This window comes from Chlorocebus sabaeus, chromosome 9, assembly GCF_047675955.1.
Source record: "Chlorocebus sabaeus isolate Y175 chromosome 9, mChlSab1.0.hap1, whole genome shotgun sequence".
Taxonomy (NCBI): Eukaryota; Metazoa; Chordata; class Mammalia; order Primates; family Cercopithecidae; genus Chlorocebus; species Chlorocebus sabaeus.
Window position 1 is genome coordinate 54,411,770 of NC_132912.1, and position 19,050 is coordinate 54,430,819.

General features: G+C 55.4%; 1 protein-coding gene across 3 annotated transcripts in view; it reads left to right on the plus strand.

Annotated features, from left to right (window-relative positions):
• Positions 1 to 209: 209 nt before the first annotated feature.
• The window catches only part of GRID1 (glutamate ionotropic receptor delta type subunit 1), a 798,312-nt gene continuing 779,471 nt past the window's right edge, over positions 210 to 19,050 (plus strand). For 2 of the 3 annotated variants that reach the window (XM_073019016.1, XM_038008970.2), the window contains exons 1-2: positions 488 to 691; positions 2,870 to 3,025. In XM_073019016.1, coding sequence (XP_072875117.1) covers positions 613 to 691; positions 2,870 to 3,025 — 235 coding nt within the window. In that variant the 5' untranslated portion in view covers positions 488 to 612. Of the gene's footprint in view, positions 692 to 2,869; positions 3,026 to 19,050 lie in introns of all 3 variants that reach the window. The other variant, XM_007962718.3, reaches the window with a different exon arrangement.

Consider the following 19,050-nt stretch of genomic DNA (forward strand, 5'->3'; position numbering starts at 1 on the left):
CGCCGCCGTGCCGGTCTCCGAGCGTCCCCCGGGCTGGGAGCGTGGAGCACCCGGCGCCCCCTCCGAGCCGCGAGCGGGCGAGCGCCGCGCGGCGAGGCCGAGGCTCCGCAGTCACGTGGTAGAGAGAAGGGCGGAGGGGAGGGAGGCGGGCAGGGAGGGGAGGGGGAGCGGAGCCCAGGGGGAGGGGGAGGGGAGGGGGCGTCCTCCGCAGTTCGCTCCTCGCCGGGGCTCAGACACACAGCCAGCCCAGAGCCGCCACGCCAGCCCGGCCGCCGCCGCCACCGCCTCAGCCTCCCCCGAAGCCGCTCTAGCCGCGGGAAGCGCCGCTGCCACCGCCGCGGGCCGCCCCCGCCGCGCCGGCCTGGGCTCAAGCTGCCAGCGCCGCCGCAGCCGCCACCGGAGCCGGAGCGGGAGCCCGACCGCGCTGGGCTGGGCTGGGCTGGGCTGGGGCGGGCGCAGGGCGCAGGGGCGGGCGCGCGGGGGAAGACGCACGGGCGGGCTCGGCTCTCCCGGGGAGCGGCCCGGGACTGCACCGGGACCAGCGCCTCCCCGCTTCGCGCTGCCCTCGGCCTCGCCCCGGGCCCAGGCGGATGAGCCGCGCGCCCGGGGGACATGGAAGCGCTGACGCTGTGGCTTCTCCCCTGGATATGCCAGTGCGTGTCGGTGCGGGCCGACTCCATCATCCACATCGGTGAGCGTGGCTGGCTGCCGGGCCGAGGCTGGGCGGGGGCCCCAACGGGGAAGGGGGTGCGCGGCGTCCAAACTTGGCGGTTCCCCGGGCCGAGGGGCTCGGCGGGCGGTGCTCCCCCGAAGGGCCGCGCCGCGCCGCCCGGCGGAGAAGCTGTGCACGGGCCGCGCCGCGCTCCCGCTGGCTGCTACCGCTCCCCGGGGCTCCGATCTCCGCGCGGGGCCCCGCGGCCTCTGCCGACACTTAGGGCCGAGGCTTCGGAGAACACCGGGATGGACGCGCGTCGAGACCCGCGCCCTTAGAGGGGCCGTCGGCGGGTCGGGAGGTCCTTTCCGCGCCGCTCAGAGCAGCTGGGGGCAGGGGAAGGCACGGCGGGGGGCTCGCCAAGTTGGCAGGGCAAGATCAAAGAGACCGGACCGGAACCGTGTGTGAATGTGTGTGGGTGCGTGTTGTCAGCGTGTGTCGCTGTGTGCGCCTGGCACGGTGTCCGTGTTACTGCGAGAGGGCGTTGGGGTGTGTGGGGCCATCTGAGCGTGTGTTGGTGCGTGCACGACTGTCAGCCTGTTAGAGTGGACACAGTGTCTGCCTGCTTCTCTGGTGTGTCTGTGTAGCTCTCGGTGTATGTGTGGGTGCGTGTGTATCTGGTTGTGGCGACTGCAGCCCCATCCTGGACAGTCCCAGAGTTTTGCGTGGTCCAAGTCTTGGGGGCCCAGACAGTCTGGGTGCTGGGAGCCGAGGGAAGAAGCGTGGGCAGCACGGGGTAGGGGGATGCTGAGCGGGAAGAGATGGATAGAGAGAGGGAACCGGGAGAGAAGATGAGAGAGCAGAGGAGGAGGGGGCGCGCCGAGGGGGAGTGGGTGGGAGTTGGGAGCAACACGGGAGGAATCTCGGGAAGTTAGGCCGAGTTGGGGGGCTGACAGCGGTCGCTTTGGGAGTCCCTCCGCAGTCGTCTTTCCGGAAGTTGGGAAAGACCAGCGATCACAGGGAAACTGGGGGTTGGGAGGTGTTGAAGGCGAGGAGGACGGGACAGGCGGGGCCGGGGCGTGGAGTGGGGTGGTGAGTACTAGGCCTGGGCTCAGAGAACTACGATTCCCCTGCAGGGGCCCATGACCAAACCTGCTTCCCGCCCTGGAGGGGTGCGGGTCTCGCGGTCAGCATTGCGGCTCCGGCTCCGGGTGTAGTGAGGAATCGGGGCCTCCCTCTTCCTACCCAGCCCCCAGCTTGAGGGATCACTGGGCCTAGCTCCGGGACCTCAGGGACCCTCGGGGCTTGGTGAGGCGGGGTGTGGGTGACTGACTCCAGAGCTGCCCAGGTTGCGGGACTAGGCTCGGGCTGGTCGGACGCATCTCGGCTGGAAGCGCGGGGTCCGCGGAAGCTGTGCTAGGTGCACAAAGCGCCAGCCGGAGGGCGCCCTGGAGGAGCTGTCCGCGGTTCTACAAAACCCTTCAAGAACAGGTCCTTCTGGGACCCCCAGTCCCCCTAGATCTGAACGTGGAGGCGCCTAGGACACAGTCCCCTTCCCCCACTCCCCTCGACAGACATACAGGAAATGGAAGTGGGGAAGGATGGAGAGTAGGAAGCTGAGTTCAGGGCGCCAGGCCGGGCAGCGTCACAGCCAACCAAGCTGCAGGCCACCGGAGGCCCCTGACTAAGGAAGACCCCTCTGTGCAGGAAAGCCAACTGTAGGCCTGCTTCGCTCAGCTCCACTCAGCAGGGGACGTGCATGGCAGAAAGGAGTCATCATTCTGTCCTGGGGTTTGGGTGGCGGACACCACCCTACTGGGGAACTTCCTGGCTCCTGGGATGGGATTTATGGAAGGCATTTGGGCACTGCCTGGGGCCACCCCAGCTTGGCTTAGTCCCTTGTGTGGGGTATGGCTAGGACATGTGGTGCCTTGGTTGTGAGACACGTGTGTGACCTGGTGGCAGCATGTGGGATGTGCATGTGTAACTCATGTCAACTGTGTGCACGTGTGCGCTGAGGGCTGCTGGGGGGAGGGGAGCATATTCCTGTGCGGGTGGAGATGGGAGAGCCTTATTCTACCCTGCCAAGCTGAAATCCCAGCTCAGACTTCCCACCACCTGGCAATCATCGGTCTGCGAGTGCCTTGACCCTCGGGCTAAGGGAAGCGGGGAGAGGGTTCTTGTCCAGGTCCGGTCTTGATCCCTCCTCTCCTTCAGGTGCCATCTTCGAGGAGAACGCAGCCAAGGACGACAGGGTATTCCAGTTGGCGGTATCCGACCTGAGCCTCAACGATGACATCCTGCAGAGCGAGAAGATCACCTACTCCATCAAGGTCATCGAGGCCAACAACCCGTTCCAGGCTGTGCAGGAAGGTGAGTGACCGCTGTGCCCAGGGCCCACTGGGACACGGTCTGTGAGGCGTCGCAGCAGTGGGCACAGGCGGGGTTGGGGACGAGCTGGGCTATGCGGGTCCCTCTCTGCTCCTGGGCAGCCGCGGTGCTACACGCGGTGGCGCGCCTTCCCTGGCCCACCTAGGCAGCGGCGCCAGGACTGCTCTGCGCTGCGGGCCGGCAATGAGAGCCTGCGAGCGCGGGGAGCTGGGCTTCTTGCGGGTTGCGCGCCGCCTTTCGGGCTGTGTGGGCGCGGGTGTGCGCCCAGCGCTGGCTGCGCAGGCGTGCGTGGCTCGGGGCCGTCTTTGTTTCTCGGTGTTTGGGGGTGGGCGTGTCTGCGTGCCCCCCCCCCCCCCCCCCCCCCCCGGTCTCGGTGGGCCGGTGTTTTCCTTGCTTCCAGGTGAGGAACGCCCAGCGCCTGGATCCCGCCCTGTCTCCTTCTCCCGGGCATAACCTGGTAGGCGCGGTGTTTCGCGCCCCACTGCCCTCAGAGCCTCAGCCCGGCGCTTCTCTGCCGCGCTCCTCCACCAGGTTTGGAGGAGCGGGTTTCTCTATAGCTGTCCGCGCCGCGGGCGGAGGCGCCGCCGCCTGGGCCGGAGGTGGGCGCTGTTCGCCCAGGAAAGGAGCGGAGCTGGGCTAGTCCGGCTGCGGGGAAATCCTAGCTTGCGCCGGGGCCGCCCCTGTCCACGGCCATTGCCTGCGGTCGGGCCCCGCGGCAGGCGCCACAGGTGCGCGGCGAGGGCGTTCGTGACAGCAACTCCCTCTGCTTTCCCTCCTCTCTCCTAGTCCCTCCCCTTCAACCTGACTTTCAGCTCCGGAACCCTGGTTCCTTCTCCAAGCCTCCAGCTTCTTGGTTAAGGCCTAAGGCTCCATCTCTGACACTTACCCAGCTTAAGTCCGTTCTCCTTCCCTCTGCCTTGCTCCCCACAACCATGGGGACTCTGAGGCCAGTGCCCCTCAGTGCTGAGGATAGAAGGGCACAGTTAGTGGTGCAGGATGCAGGGATTCCTTGCTGGAGGAACTGGTAGGGCAGTGTAGAGAGGGCAGTGGGCGTAGTGGGAGGTGGGCTGGCTAAGAGCTCCGGGCCGGTGCTTTCTCCTCAAGCCCCTTGAGCCCAGAGTCCTCTTGCTGCTATGGTACACATGGGCTGCTAGTCTCCCTGGTGCCTGCAAGGACAGAATACCTCGATGATGGCTCTGGTCTGGGTCTGGGGTGTCAGAGCTGGTGTTGGGGAGGTCGTTGTGCTGGAAGGAGGAATTCTGGGGGTCTCCTATTCTTGGGTGCAGCAGAGGAAGGAAAGGGGCCAGCTCTGGGGGCAGGGACCGGGGACTAGTTCTGGGGACTGAAGGTCCAAGGATTACTTGAGGTGGTTTTACAAACTGGGAGTCCCAAGTGTTTTCTCTGGGCGGGGGGTGAGGCTAACACTGCTTATTATGGGAGCTGCTGCTTCCAGCTGTGACAGATGTCCATTGTCAGATGTCTGTTGAGGTACAGGGAAGAGGAATTCCTGCCCTTCTTTGGTGTCTAGTGCCCCACCAGCAGTCTCTGTCTCCAGACACCCCCTGTTCTGGACTTCTTTTCGGTGTGCCCTTATCACAACTCCTTGCAGGTTCTTGGGGTGGGCTCCAGCCAGAGGAGGGCAGGGCCTTCTTAGTGGAAGGAACCCTAACTGGGGTGGGGACCTGGGGTGACAAGCTACAACTTTCACATTGCCTCCTGTTCCCTTGACACTGGCTCCACACACCCCATCTCTGTCAACATTCATTCTTTGTGCTTGGGAGCCGAAGCCACAGTTTGGAAGCACATATTTCCTGGACCCAGGAGCTCCCAGTGTAGTGGAGACCCTGCCTGTGTTCCATGTCTGGTGACACACCTCTGTTGACTCCCCTCTGCAGTGTTGAGTATCCAAGCTCATTCATTTTGCCCCTGAATGATGCCCGTTCACTCCCATCAGCAGTTCCCCAGGGACTAAACAGGGTGCTCTTGCACAAGGTTGCCACCTCATGCAGGTAACACACAAGGATGAACCGGGCAGCTGGTTCCTGTGGTACCTGGAGTACAGGGCCTGAAGAGGTCATCTCCATGAAAAGATGGAGCTGACACACAGCTTTAACAGATTTTGCCGTTGGGAGTGAAAATCCTACTGTTGTAGACGTGCTGATTTATTTTTTTAAGAGGAACCCCAAATCTGGACCTTAATGTAAAATTTGATTTAAAGTTGTCATCAACTAATAAAGCAATGTAAACAACACAGCACAAGCCACACAAAACATAGCTATGGGTGATTCAACCTGTAAGCTCCTCAAAGCAACTTTGTCCTGGGGACAAATGTTCCACCCAGGGGCCTTTTCTGGGTCTCGGTTTCTCTGTTTGTATAACTGGAAAAATGTCTCAGGCTCCAAGGATGGCAGGCTGACACGGTCTCTGTGGGGTGTGAGAGTGAGTGTTTCTGCATGTCTGGAAGTAGGGAGTTAGATTCTGGTGGTTGACAGTTGTCGAAGGAGAGAGACACTGGCCAGGTATTGTTGCTGGGCTGCCTACTGCCCAGAGAGTTTGTGCTGGTGAAAGCTGGCATTTACTTTCATTTTATGAGTCTGGTGGACTGAAATCCATTGTTATCCTGTGACCTTGCATAGCCCTTGGGTGCCTACAAGGGATGGGAGGAGCCAGCCTTGGAAAGCCTCTGGGAGGGGCAGAGCAGTGCTCATCAGCCTCCTTTTCCCTTGCCTGGGGCTCTGCTGCAGGTACTCAGCTCTCTGGATGTCCTTCCTTGGCTGTACTCTGTGGGGTGCTTTTCCATCACCGGGCTTGATCCCTGCTTGATGAATGGCTTCTTTCTCACTCCTGGACCTGGACATTCATTGCAGCAGGACATGGGTTGTCGATACAGGTTGAGTAGGAAAGAAAAAGAGTTTTAGTAGGGGAGTGGTCAGGGATGGAGAGCAAATGCAGATGGGGGCTCGATCTCCATCATTGACTGGACAAGCCCACAGTGACCTCTCAGTAGAGTGGTGCTGTAGCTGTTTTGGTCTGAGAGGCAGTGCCATGCAGCGATAAGAGCTTGGTGGAGCCTAAAGAGTTTCAGTTCCCATCTTGTCTTCACTCACTGTGTGACCCTGGAGCCCTGCTCTGAGCTTCTGTTTCCAGATCTGTTCGAAGGGAATAATCATAGGATTTGCCTCATGGGATTGCGAGGATTAAATGAGATGAGACGTGTGTAAATCGTCTGCATAAGGCCTGAGGTGGGTGTTCTGTAAACAGTAATTCCCTTTCCATTCCTTGACCCAACTGTGAATCCATCTCAGCTTCTCTTGAGACTGTTGATATTTTCAGCTACACCATTTTTTTAAGCTAGTGAATTCCTTGAGAGAGGACCCAAACTGACCTTTTCATTTTTAGCTCTTACTTTTTTTCCCTGATTATAAAAGAAAATACATTGCTGCAATGAGCATGTATTAATATAAAAATATAAAAAAGAAAAAGGGCAATGTGTGCTTATTATGTAAAACGTGGAAGGTACAGGAAAGCATCAAGAAGCAGAACAAAATTGCTCTGAATTGCACTAGTGTTGTTTCTTTCTAGTCTTTCCCCCACCACTGTATTTTATAAAGTTTGAGAGCTCCCATTCTGTTCAGTTTTATATCCGTTTTTTTTTTTTTTTCCCATTTAACATCATTGGCCTATTCTGAAATCACTGTGAACTATTTGTAAACATTACTTTTAGTAACTGCATACATTTCTCAATGTTCAAAACTTTTTTTTTTTAAAGGAACTATTTATGCTGAGATATGCAGAATTAAATATTCCTGAACAAAATAAGAAACTCGGCCTGGATATATTGGTCCTAAGATTTATATTTAACAATTTCTTTAGGCTGACTTTTAACAAGCTCCTTACAAGCACTGCCTTTTAGGACATTTGGTCAATTTATGGAAAAGAATGGATCACACCATAAAATATCCATTTGATAAGGACTGAAAGTTAGCAAATAACACAGAAAGGACATTTAAATCTCTAAAATGTTACATCTTAGATTTAGCTGGCAAAGTCCATATTAACAAATAGTGTGAAAATTTGTCTTCTAGATACTAAAAGAGATCCTAATTTGTTAAATAAAAAAAATTTCAGATTGTCATAAAGTGCCTGCTCAAGTAGGAGGTTATATAAATGCATATAATTTATATAAAAGAACCGGCTGAGCACGAGTCTTCTCATTTCCCAGCATTACTTTTTACTGTGAGTAAAAGATGTGAGTTATTGGATATGCTGTAGATATACCTGTCGCAGCGTGGAGGGATAACAGTTTAGGGAAGAGGCAGAAAAAAGGAATGCATGCAAGTGAGGCAATATTCCTTTTAGTTATCATAAGCACAAAAGGGTTCTAGGAAGACATAAACATTACCAAGAATAGCTTGTGGTTCACAGAATGAAACAATGAAATAAAATAAAAATGAAACACAGCGAGCTTGTTTTGCCCATGTGGAGGCCTTGCTCAGTTTATATCCGTTACCTTCTAAGTGGTCACTCTGCCCCTCACTGGCCACACTGGTATCTAGACATTCTGCTAGCTCTGATGGCTTCTGGCATCTTCCTTGGCTTCCATTCAGAATTATAGAGAATTGTAGGTCCCATCGAGGCCACACCCTTGCAGTCCTGCAGGCAGCCTCACCAGACACTGTCAGAGGCTGTCTGAGTGTGATGTCCGTGTCTTCCTAAAGATGCTGTAGACCCCTTATTCCCATCCTCTCAGCTGTGTTAGTTTTCTTGTGGTGCTGAAACAAATTTTACCCCAAATTTAGTTGGTTAGATCAACATACATTTATTCTCTTGCAGTTCTGCAGGTCAGAAGCCTAACATGGGTCTTGCTGGGCTAAAATCTGGGTCTTTCTGGAGGCTGGAGGAGAGAATTGTTTCCTGGCCTTCTCTAGCTTCCGAAGGCTGCTGGGTTCCTCAGCCCCTGGCCCTTTCCTCCATTTTCAAGGCCAGCAATGGCGAGTCAAGGCCTTTTCACATCCTCTCATGCTGACCTGGCTTCTGTTATCACGTCTCCTTCTCTGACTCTTCTTCCAACCCCCTTTTCCACTTGGGTCCCTCTTTCAAAGACCTTTGTGGTTATATTGGGCCCACCTGGATGATCCCAGATAATCTCCTCATTTTTATTATTACTATTTTTTGAGACAGAGTCTCGCTCTGTCGCCCAGGCTGGAGTGCAGTGGTGCGATCTCAGTTCACTGCAAGCTCCGCCTCCTGGGTTCACACTATTCTCCTGCCTCAGCCTCCCGAGTAGCTGGGACTACAGGCGCCTGCCACCACGCCAGGCTAATTTTCTGTATTTTTAGTAGAGATGGGGTTTCACTGTGTTAGCCAGGATGGTCTCAATCTCCTGACCTCGTGATGCACCCGCGTCGGCCTCCCAAAATGCTGGGATTACAGGCATGAGCCACCGCACCCAGCCCTCCCTATTTTAAGGATAGCTGGTTTGCAAGCTTAATGCTGTCTGCAACCTGTGCCATGTAGCCTAGCATATTCACAGATATGGAGATTAGGATGTAGACATCTTTATGGGCCATTATTCTGCTACCACGTTGGCACACCTGTCTTTGCCCAATGTAGCCAATGTGCACTGTCCACCTCCACTTTCCTTCCACCCTGATAATCTTTTGCATGCTTAACTGCACTCTTGCTTACTGGGGGGCATCCTCTTGTCTTCGCTGGGCTTGCTACAGTCACCTGGGATGGATGGCTATGTTTCCTTTCCATTTCTACAAAGCTCACTCTGGAAGCATCACACTGTAAGCTTGTGGGGCCTCCACAGACTTACCTGTGTTCTCCAATGACATGCCAGCTTCTTTTCCTGGGCTTGGCTGCTGCTTGTGCATAAGGAAGTTCCTGGAGGAAACTGCTGTTTGAATAGTCAGACTGTAAGTTGATGCTGCCGCTTGGACCCAGGGCCTCTTTTCTGCCTGGGCAGGTTGTTCTTCAGAACCTCACCATCTATGCCCATGCCTACCTAGAGCCCAAGGGAGGGCCCTCATTGAAGTCAATCTTGCTTTGCTGCCCAGGGTCCCACAGAGAGCTGTTGTTCCTGGACCCCTCAAGGGCTACTGCCAGTGATAACAGCTGTGGATGAGGCTGCAGGCATTGATAGTCTGGAGTTAAGCATTAGGTCCCCTCTCTGGATTTCCCACAAACCTGTGCTGAACTCACGGTGTCAGGGTGCTGAACTCATAGGCGTCAGGGTTCTCCTTCATTCTGGAGTCACTCCTGTGCAGGTGCACACACATGCATGTGCAACACACACACATGCATGCATATACTCCAGCACACACACATCCACACGTACTCAAGAGCACACACACATGCACACATACATGGGGACACACACACTTTCTCATTTTATAGACTACACTCCAGCACCACCCACTTCCTCAAATTTTGGGTTCAAGAGGCTCCCTTCATTCCTTATTGCCATGGCTCGGCTCTCTAGATTGAGAGGTTGGACTTAACTGGCAATGAGCAGATGTATACCTCATGCCAGGCGTGCGGGAGAGGTCACGGATCATACTGCCTCTGAGCTGCTGCTGTTCCTAGTCCTGGGCTGGCCTGTGATAGCCCCTTTCTCTGGGGTGCTCCCCTCTCTGACAGGCATTGGGCCCAGGAAGGCAGCTGGATCTGTGTCCAACATCTCAGCTAGGCTGTCTGAGTCCTTCCTCCCAGCCGGTAAACAGCCAGTTTCCTGGCCAATGGCCACAGTTGAGAAAGAAGAACCCAGAGTTCCCCCTTCTGGACCTGAGGTGTGGGCAGGGTGGCCTAGAAGGGATGAGATGGCACCTTCTGTTTCTAGGTCTAGGACATGAGTACTTTGACAATTTTCCTGCTGGGGCCATTTCTCCAGGTTTCTCTTGGGGGCCAGCTAAGGCTGTCCCTCAGCACTTATAGTCACCTCTTGTAATGGCAGACAGACTCTCTTTCCCAATTCTTGTAGCTGCCAGGTTGAAATCCTCTAGCTTTGTCCTCACAGCAGCTGTCTTCCCTCTTCACTGAGCCTTGTACTGCCCAGGAAATGCTGTCGCCTGACAACTCAGAGCATCCCATCTGCCCTGCCTCTTCCCAGATCATTTCTAACCCATTCCATCCCTGGATGTGATTCTTTTTACACTTGGTTACCCATGGCCATGCCTGTGGGTCTCCACCCTTTGGTTTTGCTCTGTGTTTCCCAGTATATGAGTCAGGGGAGACTAAGTTATGCTGCAGTAACAAACAATCCAAAACTCCCAGCAACTTGCACGACACAGTATTTCCTGCTCCTGCTGTGTGTCCATTGCCGGTCAGTGGGGAGCTTGGCCCCTCATAGTCACTTCACTTGGTTGTTGCCAGTTGCTGTGCCAGAGGGGAAGAGAGCTCTGGGGGGCTCAGCCTGGATGTGCCCACATCACTTCTGCTTATGACTCATTGGCCGCAACCAGTCATATGGCCGCAGCCAGTCACAAGGGATCTAGGAAGCACAGCCCTACTATGTGCCTGGAAGCAGAGAGAACTGGAAACAACTGGTGAGCAACAGAAATGCCTATTTCCCATTCATGTTGAAACAGCCTTCCTATTTCCTTGACGATTCATTCAAACAATAGCAACAAACAAAAAGCAAAAAACAATTTTAGGTATTGGATGCTAGGTTGGGTGGAATCCGTGGCTCCCATCGATTCCCCATTGTGTACTCAGCGACTTGTCCCTCCTCTGCAGACCTCTGGGCAGCCCTTCCTTGTGCTGGGAAGTCAGGAAGCCAGGGTCCCCAGCCCGGGCCGGGGTTGCACCTCTGCTTTTCTCCTTGTCTGCCAATCTTGTGCTCTGTAAACTAGCGCCTGGACAATCCCAGCTCTCAGGAGTGTTGAGCTAGTCATGAGGTGAAGATTGGGTTCTCGGCCCAGCCACCGACAGGACCAGCACCCATGACCTCCCCCTGTCCCCGTAGCTGGACTTGGCAAGTCTGCACTTTCCACAGCTTCAGCCCTGTGGCCCTGTCCCTCATATAGACTCCCACGCCTTGCCCCTGCTGCCCCACGAAGCGGCAGCCCTCTCCTGCTAATGGCAGTGGGCTGGGGCGGAGACCACATATCTCTCTGCTGTTGCTGGCCTGTGACAGCCCCTTTCTCTGGGGTGCTGCCCTCTCTGACAGGCATTGGGCCCAGGAAGGCAGCTGGGTCTGTGTCCAACATCTCAGCTAGACTCTCTGAGTCCTTCCTCCCAGCCCGTAAACAGCCCGTTTCCTGGCGGATGGCCATGGTTGAAGAAAGGAGAACCCAGAGTTCCCCTTTCTGGGCCTGAGGTGCGGGCAGGGTGGTCCGGAGGGGATGAGATGGCCCCTTCTGTTTCTAGGTCCAAGCTGTGGGCAGTGTAGATTACCAGTGGGTGAGGTGGAGGGTGTTAGCTGGGGGCCCAGAGTGGTCCTGAGCCCAGGCTGCCCCTCCTCCTCCACCCAGGTGTGGGACATGTGGCCCTGAGGCCGCATCTTTCCAGTTTTCCCTCACACTCGTCCCTCGACAGACCCTAGGTGAGGCAGCTGTGCTCTGCGACTGCATCTCCACCTGACCCGCCCCAGTTCCCCACTGTGCTCAGCCTGGCGCTTCCCCATGCCTCCGCCGGAGCATCCGTGTGGTGTCCAGGAGCTGAGGGGGCGGGAGTGTAGTGGCTGTTCCTCACACAGACTGGGGCTCCCACCCCTACTCTGCTTTCTGACTCTGGGTGGGCAACCTCGGTTTCCATGACTGTAAAATGGAACAGAGGACAGCTGAGAGGATCAGTTGAGGAAACGCACTAGAATAGCCCAGCCCAGGGCGAGCACAGGGCAGTGACTGGGTGAAGAGGCGGAGGTGGCTGTGATCTTACTAGCTTGAGTGATCTATGGTGGAGACTTGTCCTCCTCTCACTTCCTGCCCTGGGCTGGGCAGTGTGAGCAGGTTCCCACAGCCTTGGCCCCACTTAGGGCGGTGGAGATGTGCGGCTTGGGGTTGAGCCCCAGCCATTCTGGGTGCCTCAGGAGAGCAGGGAAGGAGGTCAGTGTTGACCACATGGCTCATATGGAGGCTGCTCAGAGCCTTCCATATGGGCTGGGACTCTGGGAACCTGTGGACTGTCACGGCATGGTATTTCCATCTTGCTGTGGCCTTGTCTGCTCTGAGTGCATGAAGTGGCCAGAATCCCACTGGCCTGCCCCTGCCTCCGTAGGACCTGGCCATAGGGCAGGCCTACCTTGTGCTATTTGGTGGAAAGGGGTCAGGCAGGTATGGGTTCAGTTCCCAAATCTGACTGATTAGCTGTGTGTTCTCGAACAGATCACTTTCCCTCTCTGACCCTCAGTCTCAACCTCTGCGAAATGGGGCTGGCTTGGGGTTGTGGTGGTGGATCTAGAGAGGATGTACTGCCAGCAGGAGGGAGGCTGTGGTGAGCGACAGTCCACCATGGTGCCCGAGAGAGGGGTACTTAGTGCCTTGGGGCTCATTCTTGCATTGAGGGCATGGGTGCTGGCACATAGTATGTTCAGGAGGCATTCGTTTTTGTTGTGTCCTGGCCACAATGTTTTCCATCCTCCTAGGACCCTGCCAAGGTACACGACACCTCTTGGTCTCTGGGTCCTGTCTGGGTGCTAGCAATCCCCAGGTCAGGGCTGAGACACAGGCCTTGCTGCCTGGAGCTCTGGGCCCAGCCCACCCATGGCAGTTTATAGTGCCCCTATAAACTGGGTCCTGGTCTGGCCTGGAAGGCCGTCTCCTTGCTCTCTGTCCCCCATGGCACTCCTCCTGCCTTGATTCAGCTGGGCTCTAGGGTTCCTGCCACCTTCCCTGCCATGGCTGTAACATCCAATGCTGCTCCTTCTTTGTCCCAGGAGGCTCCCAGGGTACCTGCCCTCACTCACCTCTCCCACAGGGTTCTGGTAACTAAAACAACCCCGTGGGCCACCCCCAAGTCCTGCAGTTTGCTAGCCTGGGCCTGGAGAGCTGAGGGTGGGTCTCTCCTTATCACAGAACCCCAACTGGAGCTGGCCTAAGGCTTGCTGCTGGGGTCCAGCTCTGCGCAGGGACCTGAGCCTCAGCTCTGGGCATCTCCTGTGCACCTGATAAAGGCTTTGGAGGGCTGAGCCATCACACTGCTGGAACGGGTTCCTCCTGTTCCAGGAGGAACATGGCCATAGGTGCCCTGGAGAGTCCAGCAGTGTGATGGCTCAGCCCTCCAAAGGGCTTTTGGGGGCTCTGGTGTGGTGGGCAGTGCTGAGCAGGTGTGTATGTACACAGACACATGCACACACAAGGAGACTGTTGCAGACACCCATGCTGCCTGGGCATGTTTAGCAGAAAGAGCCAAGGCTTCCAGCTGCTGCTTGGAGCACTGCTAGCTCCCTCACACTCCTCCTGGACTCACGTGAGGTTCCAGTTGGGAGGTGGCATCCTGAGGGTGCATCCCAGCACCCACAGGAGACTGGCCTGGCCATGTGCTCCCCTTGCCTTGTGTTTCCTTTGACTTGCTGGTGATGCCTCCTGGAGGTTGTGGACTGTGGGGAGGGAGGGACTCGGTTGCTTTTGTTCCCTGTGGTATCCTCAGCTCTAAGGGCAGTTTGTAGTGCACACTCAATAAATACATTTTCCTCTCCCTCCTGGGGCACATTCCTGGCCTCAGATGTGTAGGCCTGACTCCGGGACCCTCAGAGATCATCCAATGGGATGGTCATTGCAGTGGTGGTCACTTAACTTGGCCAAGGTCAGGAGGAGGCCGCAGACAGCACCTTAAGTGCTTCTTCATTGTCGGTGTCATCTGTAGCATCTCAGCATCATGCTAGTGGGATGAGAGGGAGCCAGTCTGCCTACCACCCCAGGGAGTGGCCCTCTTGGGATCTCAGCTATACAGGTCAGCAGATGTCAGAGTTCTTGTGTCCAGAGCTGAGGGGGCCATGCAAAGCCAAGGCCAGACTGGGGGAAGGTCTAGAAGTGTTATGGACTGAATGTTTGTTTTCCCTAATTTTATATCAAAGGACTTAACCCCCAATGTGATGGCATTGCAGGCAGGGCCTTGGGAGGCAATTAGGTTTATATGGGGTCATGAGGGTGGGGCCCTCATGATGGGATTAGTGGCCTTATAAGAAGAGACACCAAAGAGCTTGCTGTGTCTCTTTGCTATGTGAGGATGCAGCAAGAAGGCAGCCGTCTGCAAGCCAGAAAGACAGCCCTCATCAGGAACCAACCATGCTGGCACCCTGATCTTAGACTTTCAGCTTCCAGAACTGTCTGTTGAGAAAATAAATTAGTCTGTTGTTTAATCCACCTGGTCTATGGTGTTTTGTTTTAGCAGCCAGAGCAGACTAAGACAGGAGAGGAAGGGCTGTGAGCAAACTCTGGCTTGGGGCTAGACCTGGCCAGGCACCGACTGCCTGAGGGAGCATGGGCCAGCCTGCCTTTTCAGGGCTACAGTGCCCAAATTTCTAAAATCCAGCCTTGAACCACATGAGCTGAAGATCCTTGTACCTCTAAGGATTGGTGACTGTCATCTCGGACAGTCTTTATGCTGAGCTGTATTTTTAGTAGAGATGGGGTTTCACCATGTTGGTCAGGCTGGTCTCAAACTCTTGCCCCTGTGATCTGCCTGCCTTGGCTTCCTAAAGTGCTGGGATTACAGGTGTGAGCCACTGCGCCCAGCCCCTTTTGTCACTGCCCCTCTTAACACACAGGGTCCCTGGGACATAACTCGCAGAGCCTCAGCATTCCTTCCTGTACACTTGGGATACTGGTGCCCCCACTTAATGGGCTGTCTTCGGGAACAAATGAAGTAATGACTACAGAGGACTTAGCATGTGCCTGGCACAAAGGAGGTGCTCAGTAAAGAGCAGCTACAGTTATTGTCCTCGTGAGGTCACCTGGCCAGTGCAGAGGGATGGGAATGGTCACTGCTTGTTCAGGATACTCTGCTGATGCTGATGAAGCCAAAGAGGACACTGGCTTCCCAATTCACTGCCTGCTGTGGCTCTGGGTAAGCCTCTGATCCTCAGGCTCTGGGATCTTCTCCCAAGAAAAGGGGGTGCATCAGACACCCCTGCCAATGCTCATGCAGCTGGCTATTTGACTCCAAATGTGGATTGTACACTGACTCCTTTAGTCCAGTGTGTTCAGAGCTCTGCGAATCTCATGCTTACTTTCTAGAGGTAGCTGGCTGTCTTTCCCAGCCCCAGCCACCTTGCAGGGAGGCCTGTGCTGCCCTCACTGACCTCAGAAATGTCCAGCAGGCTGGACCTAGGCCTGATCCCTCAGTCCACCTCCCCAGCCTGCCCTGTGGCTTGACACTGGGTCACAGACCAGCTCCTATGTGTGCTATAAGAATCCCAGAAATCCCATTAGCCCATGCATGTCTGCACCTGACTCAGTCCTGCACACTTTTTCTATCCACATACACCGTCTCGTGCATGTTTCATGGAGCCATGGGATGTCGGAGTTGGCTGGGGTCCTGGAGCCATTTCAGCTAATCCTCCTTTCATTGTAGAAGCCTCATGGACAGTCACCTGTGTGGTGCTTGCAGCTGGCCCAGGAATCTCACTCGGGAAAGGAATGTGGTGAGCTTGGCAGCGTCTGCCATACTGCAGGCTCCTGGTGATTGCCTGTCCAAAAGCAGAGGCATCTGCATGTTCTCACTCATGTGGGAGCTAAACACATTGAACTCATAGAAGTAGAGAGTACAATACAGGTTACTAGAGCCTGAGGAGGGCAGGGGAAAGGAGGATAGGGAGAAGATGGTTAAGGGATACAAAGTTACCGCTGGTTAGGAGGCATAAGTTCTAGTGGTCTAGAGCACTGCAGGGTGACTATAATTAACAATAATTTATTGTATATTTTCAAACAGCTAGAAGAGAGGAATTTGGATGCTGTCAACACAAAGAAATGATGAATGTTTGAGGTGATGGATATGCTAATTACCTGATGTGATCATTACACGTTGTACACATGTATTGAAATATCACTCTGTACCCCATAAATATGTACAATTACTATACGTCAATTTAAAAAAAAGCAGAGGTGTCTACCAATACATTACAAACTGCCCAGGGCTGTCTGTGCATCATCTCAGGACAATCCTGGGCAGTACAGGGAATGACACAGAAAGCAAAGTGAAGCAGGGATTGCTTAGGGAGTGTGAAGGACTGGCAGCCAAGCTGGTGCTCTCCTTGTACCTGCTGGGCCTCCCACTATGCACCTGGCTTTTGTCTGGTTCTCTCCACCTCCACTGCCATCTCCCCAGCCCTAGCCTGGACACTTGAGGTCACTTCCTCATGGCCCCCTGCTTCTGCCCTTCCCTCCAGGCCATTGTCCGTATAGCAGCCAGAGTTATCTGGAAAATCAATCTAATCACCTCCCTCTCCTGCTGAAACCCTTCAATGGCTCCCCATTGCACTAAGAATAAAATCCAGACCCCTCGCTGGGGCCACAAGTCCCCAAGGACCCTGACAAAAGCCGATCTTACCTGTGTCTCAGTCACCACTTCTCTTGACCTCACTGCTCTGGCCACATTGGCCTTTTCCCCATCTCTCCAACAAGCCAAGTATGCATCTACCCTGGGGCCTTTGCACATGCTGTTCCTACTATCTGGAAGGTTCTTTGCATGCTGGGCCCCTTCTCAGCCTTTGGCTATGCCTCTGATCTTACCTCCTCAGAGGAGCTCCCCTTGGCTCCAAGTAGGGCCCCTATTACTCTACCAAAATGTTATTTTCCTTCTTTGCAGGCTTCCTCATCAGCAATGATGTTAATAATTTATTTGTGAGGGCCGTCATGTCTGTGAGGGCAGAGAAGTGTCTGTCTTGTTTGCTGCCAAGTCCTCAGAGCCAAGCCTGGTATGAGGCTGGTTGGAGGTATTCAGTAAAAGTCCCTGGATGGGCGACGGGATGGAGGGACTCATAGGACCTCTGCTCTCTGCAGCCTCTGCATGCTGTTGCTCCTTGTCCTGTGTTCTTTCTCAGGACCACTTGGGGTCGCACAGCTGTGTGTATAGCAGTCCTGTCCTGCCCTCTGTGGGTCTGCCTGTGCTAACCCTTCCTTCCTGGTCAGCTTCTGCACTGAAGATCTTCCTGTCAAGAAAAGATGGGAGCTGATGGCACTGCTTCTTCCTGGTAGTGGCTATTTATATGAGGTCTTCCAAGGCCACATGCAAAGGGGAGAACCATGATGGAGATGTTTCCAATACTCACTGGCTAGAGTGGGAAAGTTCTGGAGGCCCCATACCTCTGTATGCCTGAGGTGTGCCTGTGCAGGTGGGGGTGAGTGGAGAAGCCTTGCAGAAGAAATAGAAGCTCACCCGGGCTCCAGGTGCTGGCGGTGTGAGCTTCTGCACCAGAACCTGGGTTTGTCTTCTCTTCTCCCACCTGGGAATTTTCCTGTGGGCTTAGGAGCCCCTCTGCCCCCAGCAGTCTCCATGGGTGAAATGGGGCTGACATGGTCCTGGCCACTGCCTCTTTCTGGCCAGGGTAGGTGGAAGGGTCCCTGGCCAGGAAGGGGAGGAGCTCTTGCAGGTCTGGAGTGGCGAGCCTGACAGCTGTGAGCTTGGCAGGGAGGTGCTTCCCACCGGCTCCCACCAGCGCCTCCCTCTGCACTCCAGAAGCTGCTGACCATTACCCGTCTGAGTTCATAGCCAGCAGCCACTGCTGTCGCCACGTTGGCCTCTGAGGAAGCAGGAGCTGGACCCCTCCTGGTGAGCAGGGGCTACAGGGGCTTTGAAGCTCTGTGGTTGTTCATGCTCAAGCTTTCTCAGGAGAAGCCTGCATGAGTACAGCCGGGATGGGGTCCCACTGCTTTAGGCTACTTAGCTCCTGAGAAGAAAATTAACATTGTTAAAGGCAGGACAGCGAGGTCTGTGATGAGTCTCAGCATGCACTGATCAGCACTGGTGAGTGCTCCTGGGGGCTCCTGGATGTCAGGTGCAGCTAGCAGGGGCATGCATGTGGCTCTGCCTTGGCCTTGCCCTGGGATGCTGTCACGTGGACATGCTATGTGCGTGGACGTGCCGGGGCTCTTGTGTGCCAGCCCAGGCACTGGGACATGGCAGATGGGCCCCCACTCAGCCTTGCCCCTCAGAGCTCCCCAGGGCATCTTCCCGACACCAGGCCCCTGTGGCTGCTGGCCTGCAGGGTCACACCTGTGCTCAGCATTCACGTCCTCGTGGTCTGGCCTCTGCCCTGGCATCCAGTCTGCTCTCTCCTGGTTGCCTACACCCGTGCACCCTGTGCCACCGAGCCCTGTCTCCAGTCTCAGCTCTGTACGCTCTTCACGAGGCCTTTCCTGGCCACTCTGCTTCCTCTGTCTGGGCCAGGGCTGCCTCGTTACTGCCATGCCATTCATTGTGTCTTAGTTGGCGTCTGGCTTCTACATGCGCCTTTGAAGTCTGTGAGCACCAGCACCATGAACTCATCTTGGGACTCCCGGGCCTGTACAGCCCTAGGCACATGCAGGGGTGGAGCAAATGTTTGTTGAGTGGCTGTCTGACTGGACCTCTGGCAAGTACACACCAGGACCTGCACACACACACTGCATGCACACTGTGTGTCCCAGAGAGCTCACAGTGCACACCTGCTGTTGGACTGAGACCCCAGTGACAGGTGGTCTAGGGGCCATCTTCCCAGAGAGCCCCTCCCTGGGGGAGCCTGTCTAGATGTGCTGGGAGGTCCCCACTGGGACCATGGGGAAGGTGGCCAAGCCTCGCACCCTGTGGCATGTAGGGGTTTCCGCCTCTTATGGCCTGTGGGGAAGTTATGGCCCACATGTGTCGTTTGTCAGAATGCTAAAGCAGACCATCTGAGACTATCGCCCTCAGGGAAACCTGCTGTGGGTCTGAAATAACCCTCCGTGTTAGTCATATTAATCATGCTGGTGTCAGAAACCCTCATTTGGGCCTAAGCAAAACAGGGATCATTATTAGGCCATGTAATGGAAAAGGCCAGAGGCTGCGTAGCTTCAGGCATGGCTGGATCCAAGGCCCAAATGGTA